Here is a 7,029-nt window from a genome sequence, read left to right as displayed (position 1 = left end):
GCGCGAATCGTGCTAGGCTCTGCGCGCGCCAGGCTCCGCTGAGGACGAGGGCTGGGGCTGCACATCTTCCCGGCTCCCCCAGGGCAGAGAAAGGGACTGTTCTGGAAAAAAAAATTAATGGTTTATGCGCAACCTGCCAGAGTTCCGAGGAGTTAGGCAGTAGGACGGTGTGGAGGCAGGGGTGGGGTCTTGCAGTCTTTCAAAGGTATTTTTAGGAGTCCAGCATCAAAGCCATCCGGCGAGAAACTGAAATCATCCAAAGGAATAAATAAATCTCGTCCATGCGCTAAGACAGTGACCTTCTCCCCATCCACCCTTCTCTCGCGCCAGCCTCACCCCGAACGCCTCGGTTGCAAAAACAAAATAAAGCAAAACCTTTTGCTTTGGCAACCTCTAAGCCATATCATGCCTCCTTTTGCAAAAGGAAGATTTCTTTCTTCTCCCTCTCCCGGCATTTTTCCTTCGTCCTCTCTTCCTCCCCTCACCCCGGCCTCCCCCCCCCCGCCCCCCAGCCCCGCCCCAACTCTTTTCTTTTCTTCTCGGTCCTCCTTCCTTCCCCAAATCACTCGAAACTTAAGACGTGCAGCGGCTGCAGGTGCGCGCGGGCCGGTGGCCGGGCCGGGGCGAGCCTGGGACTGCCGGGCCTCGCAGGCATTGATCAGCTGGGCGCGCGCGCTGAGTGACGGCGCGGTTGCCATGGCAGCCGCCTGAGCGGCGCCGCGAGGACAAGGCTGCAGGGCGGCGTGAATGGGCGGCGTCACGCGCCTGGCGCCAGAGAGTCTGCTCCGGGGCTCCGGCTCCGGCCCCGCCGCGGCCTGGCCCGCGCGCCGCCGCCGCCGCCGCCGCTGCCAATTCATCACCTGTCAGGGATCACTCGCGGGGTCACGGGCGGAATGGACACAGCTGTGAGAACAAAACCCGGGAAAGAAAGGCGAGCGCTCCCCATTGCGCCAGATGTGCAGGGAGGACCTTGAGACGCGCCCCCCGCCCCCGCAGGCTCCTCCCGCCCCCCGGCGCATCACGCGGGGGTGGCAAAGGCGGCCTGGCCAGCGTTCGAGCTCCCCGCCCGGAGCTGCTTCTGATTACCGCAAGGGGCCCGGACGCGAGAGCCGCCGCGGGGCCTGCCCTAGAGGCGGAGTGAGCGAGCCCTGGAGCCAGGCTGGGGGACCTTACGGGCAGGTCTGTCGCTGCCACGGGCTGGGGGCGTCCCGGTGAGGAGTCGAGGGGGACCGCACCAACACCTACCAGCGGAAGCCTTGCACACCTTCCCACCGCCCGCGGATCTAGCCCGCCGTCCAACTGGGGCCGTTCGAACTTTGGAGGCCTCAAATGCAAACCCACCTAAGCCAACAATTGACAGATTTTGACGTGCGTTTAAAACCACCTCGAAAATGCTGCAACACGATTTTCCCCCACGAAAGCCATTTTTAAGGTGATTTCATATTGGGCGTGCTGAAACAGACACATTAGTAACTTAGGCCTTGTTTAAATCATTAACTTTAACAGCTTCGTAATCCCCTTTAAATGATCTTTAAATGAATGTAAAACTGGGTAGCGTGCCAATAGAATCGAATTCAACACAGCCAGGCAGACTGGACTCTGACATGACAGCTAAACACCAGAACACTTTCACCATATTTAGCCATTTTACTACATCAGGGTACAAAAATGATCATGGGAGAAGGCACTGCCTTAATCAACTTTGCAAAGTGTAAAGTGAAACCGCACAATGCTCATTACCGCCCAGCCCAGAGCCTGGCTGTGGGGATAATGAGGCTGGCACGGATGTTAACATACGGTGTCCTTGGAAAAAGCTAGGAATGCGTCAGTATCGAAGAGCTGCAATGTCCAAGAATCATAAGTAATAATTTGAGAATCCCAAAGATGTTTGTTTACATTGGCTATTATTGTAAAATAGTCAAAGTATAACATCATGAACCAAAATAGTGTCAAAACAAAATCTGTTCCACTGTGGCACGTATGTGACAGAAACACATGCACACAAAGTACATCAAAAGGCTCGAACTGTGGGAGGACTCGGATAGTAAATCACTTCCAGACTTAATATCAGAAGAGATACGATGCGTCCAACGCTGTCAGGGACAGAGTCGCAGGCAGCATTGCCGGGCCTTGGGAAGGCCCTCGGCAAATTTCTGGCTGGACAGGAAACCATTCACCTCCTTCCTCCCAACTGATGGGGGTTGATTTCAGGAAGGTGATCTCCACCTCAGCGCCACCCACTCTGCCTCCCTGGAGAGGCGTCCTGGGGCGCATTGCTGTCACGTGACAGCCAGAGACCGCTGACCCCACCAGCTGATAAATAAATCATTAATTGAAGGAAAAAACAGTTTCCCCATTATTGAGCTTTTCTTTCAGCCTCTAGGCCTGCCCCTTCTTCCTCTTTCTGAAATGCAGAGGAGGTAGAGATTGAGGCAGAAAGTAAATAAGATTTGAATATTGCCTTTCCTGGGGTTTTCTAGTTCATTGTTTTCTGGAGAAAATATTTTCAAAACAAGAAAGTGACATACTGTGATCAGGACAGAATTCTAGATAAGCTAGAATTATGTGAGAATTAACAAGGTATTTGAGTAAACAGCCGCAAACTTTTAAAAATTTAGACTGAATGAGTTCTTAAAGATTTTCAGCCAAAACAAAACAAAACAAAAAAAACCTTGAACCTGTATTCAGCACTAGTGCTGAAAAGATTCCAAACCTCATATATGACAATTTTTTTTTTTCTTAGTGTGAAGATGTTAATCAATGGCTAGGGCCACCTATCTGTCACAAAGCTTTGGAACTCCTCTAGATGTTGGAATGTGACACCAGAAATCACAATTCTTGCATAATTAATCACATTACTTTACCACCTACACTGAAGGGCACAGACCGGCAGCCTTTCAAGGGCAGTGTATGTAAATGTAGTTTCAAAATGCAAATTCTCCTAATTATTTCCGATTAATACTATCATTATAATAGCCCTGCCTCCTTCTTGAAAAGGAACCCTGAAAGCGCCCTGTGAGAGCTCCTTAGCGACCGGCGAGGTTGGGCATAGCTTCCAATAAGTACTCATTTTCCTGAGTTTACAGTAATGCCTCCCGCGCTGCTCCGGGTTGCAAAAACCCACACTAAGCCTGTCGTCGAATGCATGCGTGGGTGGTTTGTTTGTGTTAACATAACTTTTCCTTATCTGAAGAGACGAACTCACTCTACAAACGTGACTCTTCAGTGACAACCTAATTTGCGTTTTCACTTTCTTCTGAAATGCTTTCTTTCTTCACGCTCTCCCTCCGATGGGTTGCAGTGAACTGTGGCTTCCCCCTGCGGTGCTGAACTCGCCCGTGTAGCCGTGATTTTAGGGCTGCCGACAGCTCCAAGGTGTGCAAGGCTTGGTCTGGGAACACACCCAAGGCAAGGGTCCTGCCGCGCGTTTGGAATTAGAATTAAGAATGCACATTTAGGCGCCCAGGGTCTGCCCCCTCCCCCTTCCTCCTTCCCCTCCCCCTTCCTCCTTCCCCTCCCCCATCTTCCCTCCTCTCCCTCCTCCTCCCCCCTTCCCCCCCTTCCTCCTCCTCCCGCCTCCCCGCTCCCGGTTCCCCGCTCCCCGCCCGCCTCGCGTTTACTGTACTGTACTCTATTTACCACCCCAGCTGGGCTCGCGTCCCGCCCACCCCGCGGGGATTGGCTGCGAACGCGGAAGAACCGAGCCCACGCCCCGCGCCCGCGCTTGCCAATGAAAGCGCCCGCTCGGCCTGATGGACGCGCTACCTTCCGCCAATGGGGACGAAGGGAAGCCCGAGCGTGTGGCCCCGGCGAGTGCGGATAAAAGCCGCCCCGCCGGGCTCGGGCTTCATTCTGAGCCGAGCCCAGTGCCAAGCGCAGCTAGCTCAGCAGGCGGCGGCGGCGGCCTGAGCTTCAGGGCAGCCAGCTCCCTCCCGGTCTCGCCTTCCCTCGCGGTCAGCATGAAAGCCTTCAGTCCCGTGAGGTCCGTTAGGAAAAACAGCCTGTCGGACCACAGCCTGGGCATCTCCCGGAGCAAAACCCCGGTGGACGACCCGATGAGCCTGCTGTACAACATGAACGACTGCTACTCCAAGCTCAAGGAGCTGGTGCCCAGCATCCCCCAGAACAAGAAGGTGAGCAAGATGGAAATCCTGCAGCACGTCATCGACTACATCTTGGACCTGCAGATCGCCCTGGACTCGCATCCCACTATTGTCAGCCTCCATCACCAGAGACCCGGGCAGAACCAGGCGTCCAGGACGCCGCTGACCACCCTCAACACGGACATCAGCATCCTGTCCTTGCAGGTAAGACCTGCTCCGGGGCCCCCACCCCGCCGCCGCACACTCCCGCGGTCGCCTGGGCGGTCACTAGGAGATCCGTAGCCCAGACGGTGACTTTTGCATGAGCTATTTAACTTTATTTTCCTAAGAATCTGCCATAGATTGAGCTGTGCGTGAAATTGCTAGTAAGTTCTGACATGTTAATGCGTCTGTCTTTGAATCTGAATTGTTACCATAAACGTGTTTAATGGAACTTGCTGGTCTGTGGACTACTTCAAAACAAAACAAAACAAAAACCCTTTCTACTTAACATTGTCTTAACCTCGTACTCTTTATCCTCTTTCTCTCCAGGCTTCTGAATTCCCTTCTGAGTTAATGTCAAATGACAGCAAAGCACTGTGTGGCTGAATAAGCGGTGAGTGTTTGCTTGTGCCACCCGTGGGTAAACTGCCCTTCTGTTGTGTGTGTGCGTGCGCGCATGTGTTTTTGCTTGTGTATCTGTAAAATGTCTGATTTGGTAAATGCATGCTTACTTCGCGGTGTTACCCGTACTACATTGTCTCACTAGACATGAAGGAGCTTGTAGCTCTGGGTACTCGAGATCACAGAACATTTTCCTTTAAAAGGAAATGATGCCAATAACTTACTACGAAGGCGGCCGAGGAACGTGTGTATTGGCTTTGTAGCAAATGCAATGCCCTGGCTCTTCCTACGATTCCTCTGGTACTATGAGGTACTAACCTCCACTGTAATTAATCTTATCGCCACAAATTCCACAGGGATCCTGCTTCCCTAAAACTATAGTCCTCTGGGATTCTCTGGGCTAGTTGAGGATTGCTACCCTGTGCCTTAGACCCTGTGATGTGGGATCCCAGACTTCCCTATCTGTTAACTAAAGGGCTGTTTTCAATCAAATAATTGTTACAAGCAGCAGACTGGCGCCTGTAGCACTGCTGTTGGAGATCCAAATAGGAGATCGGGTTGGGAAGTTTTTCCCTTGAGTCTCTGCTATTTTAATGTTTAATTTGTGCTGTGGAGGCGAGTGTGTGTGTTGCATCTGGACGCCAGGGTTTGCCCAATCTTTGCGTGTTTGGTTAAATGTTCAAACTGTGGCTTCCTCCCGGCGCCAGTCTGCCCGCCTCTGCCCTTAGGTTACATTCTCTTAAACATGCCTTTCTCTCCCAATCTTTTGCAGGTGTTCATGACTTCTTTTTTTCTTTGCACAACAACAACAACAAATCCACAGAATCTTTTAAGTGCTGAACTTACTTTTCAACCATTTCACAAGGAGGACAAGTTGAATGGACCTTTTTGAAAAGAAAAAACAAATGGAAGGAAAACTAAGAATGATCATCTTCCCAGGGTGTTCTCTCACCTGGACTGAGATATTCGTTATTTATGAAAAAGACTTTTAAATGCCCTTTCTGCAGTTGGAAGGTTTTCTTTATATACTATTCCCACCATGGGGAGCGAAAACATTAAAATCACAAGGAATTGCCCAATCTAAGCAGACTTTGCCTTTTTTCAAAGGTGGAGCGTGAATACCAGAAGGATCCAGTATTCAGTCACTTAAATGAAGTCTTTTGGTCAGAAATTACCTTTTTGACACAAGCCTACTGAATGCTGTGTATATATTTATATATAAATATATCTATTGAGTGAAACCTTGTGAACTCTTTAATTAGAGTTTTCTTGTATAGTGGCAGATGTCTATTTCTGCTTTAAAAAGTGTAATGATGTACTTATTCATGCTAAACTTTTTATAAAAGTTTAGTTGTAAACTTAACCCTTTTATACAAAATAAATCAAGTGTGTTTATTGAATGGTGATTGCCTGCTTTATTTCAGAGGACCAGTGCTTTGATTTTTATTATGCTATGTTATAACTGAACCCAAATAAATACAAGTTCAAATTTATGTAGACTGTATAAGATTATAATAAAACATGTCTGAAGTCAGTACCTGAATTCCGAGTGGTTTTTAAGATCTCTCTGGCACTCACTCGCTCTTTTCTCTCTCTCCCCCCAACCCCGACAGACATTTTCTTTATCCCCTTCTCCCTCATCTCCCCACCAGCACCCCTGAAGCCTTTACTTGTGTACAGAGAATCGCCTTATCAGATGTGTGGTAAGGCAGAGTGCTGAGTTGACAGGGACTGGGGAGGCTTTGAGCACAGAAATGCCTCTGAGTCCTGAAGGGAAAGCTTGGTTCTGTGCCTTAGGGCTGAGTTTAAAGCCAAGAATGAGTTGTGGTTGTGAGTCTGGGAGTATGGAAGGACTACCTGTGTGAGTGGGCGTTAAGACGCTTCTCTGGAGTAAATGAAAGTTAATCAGGAGAAGGAAAGAGGCTGTACAGAATTCAGAACATGATTTCAGATTTAAGGGAAAGTAGAAACACCCGAGGGTTACTATTTGCCCAGGGAACTAAGCTGTCACCTAGCCCCGGACTCCTGATGCCTCCTTGGCTTCACCTTCGTCCACACCTTCAGCCCCCCCAAACCCCACCCACCCCCAGGCCTCCGGCGACGGGGCTGGGCCAGGCGCATTTTCCCGGACTTTTCAATCGCCCTCAGCCTTGACGGCCACCCTGGACTGGAAGGAAGAGGCAGCGGGCAGAAGCCCTTCCAAGCCAGAGACCGCGGGCGGGCACGTGCTCTGGACCGGTCTGCGTTTTCGGTCCGGGGCGCGAGGTGGGCTGAGAGGCTCTGGAAGGCGGGTCCCAGGTGGACGCGAACCCGGGGAGGAAGG

At 50.8% G+C, this 7,029-nt stretch overlaps 1 protein-coding gene and 1 long non-coding RNA gene across 2 annotated transcripts; one reads left to right on the top strand and one right to left on the bottom strand.

Moving 5' to 3' along the window:
* Window positions 1–1,625: 1,625 nt before the first annotated feature.
* LOC104675221 lies at window positions 1,626–3,655 on the bottom strand. Its single transcript, XR_004054371.1, has 2 exons — window positions 3,621–3,655; window positions 1,626–2,404 (listed from the first exon to the last, which is right to left on the bottom strand). It is a non-coding gene; the product is annotated as an uncharacterized LOC104675221 (long non-coding RNA).
* Window positions 3,656–3,741: 86 nt separating this feature from the next.
* On the top strand, window positions 3,742–6,240 carry ID2 (inhibitor of DNA binding 2). The gene is made up of 3 exons (XM_010379693.2): window positions 3,742–4,307; window positions 4,635–4,698; window positions 5,479–6,240. The coding sequence occupies exons 1-2, from the start codon at window positions 3,753–3,755 to the stop codon at window positions 4,689–4,691; spliced, it is 612 nt and encodes a 203-aa protein (XP_010377995.1). The 5' UTR covers window positions 3,742–3,752; the 3' UTR covers window positions 4,692–4,698; window positions 5,479–6,240.
* Window positions 6,241–7,029: the final 789 nt, after the last annotated feature.

The sequence above is a fragment of the Rhinopithecus roxellana genome, chromosome 17, assembly GCF_007565055.1.
Source record: "Rhinopithecus roxellana isolate Shanxi Qingling chromosome 17, ASM756505v1, whole genome shotgun sequence".
In the NCBI taxonomy this organism is placed as follows: Eukaryota; Metazoa; Chordata; class Mammalia; order Primates; family Cercopithecidae; genus Rhinopithecus; species Rhinopithecus roxellana.
The sequence above is the reverse complement of the archived record's forward strand: the minus strand, read 5'-3'. Positions and strand labels throughout refer to the sequence as shown.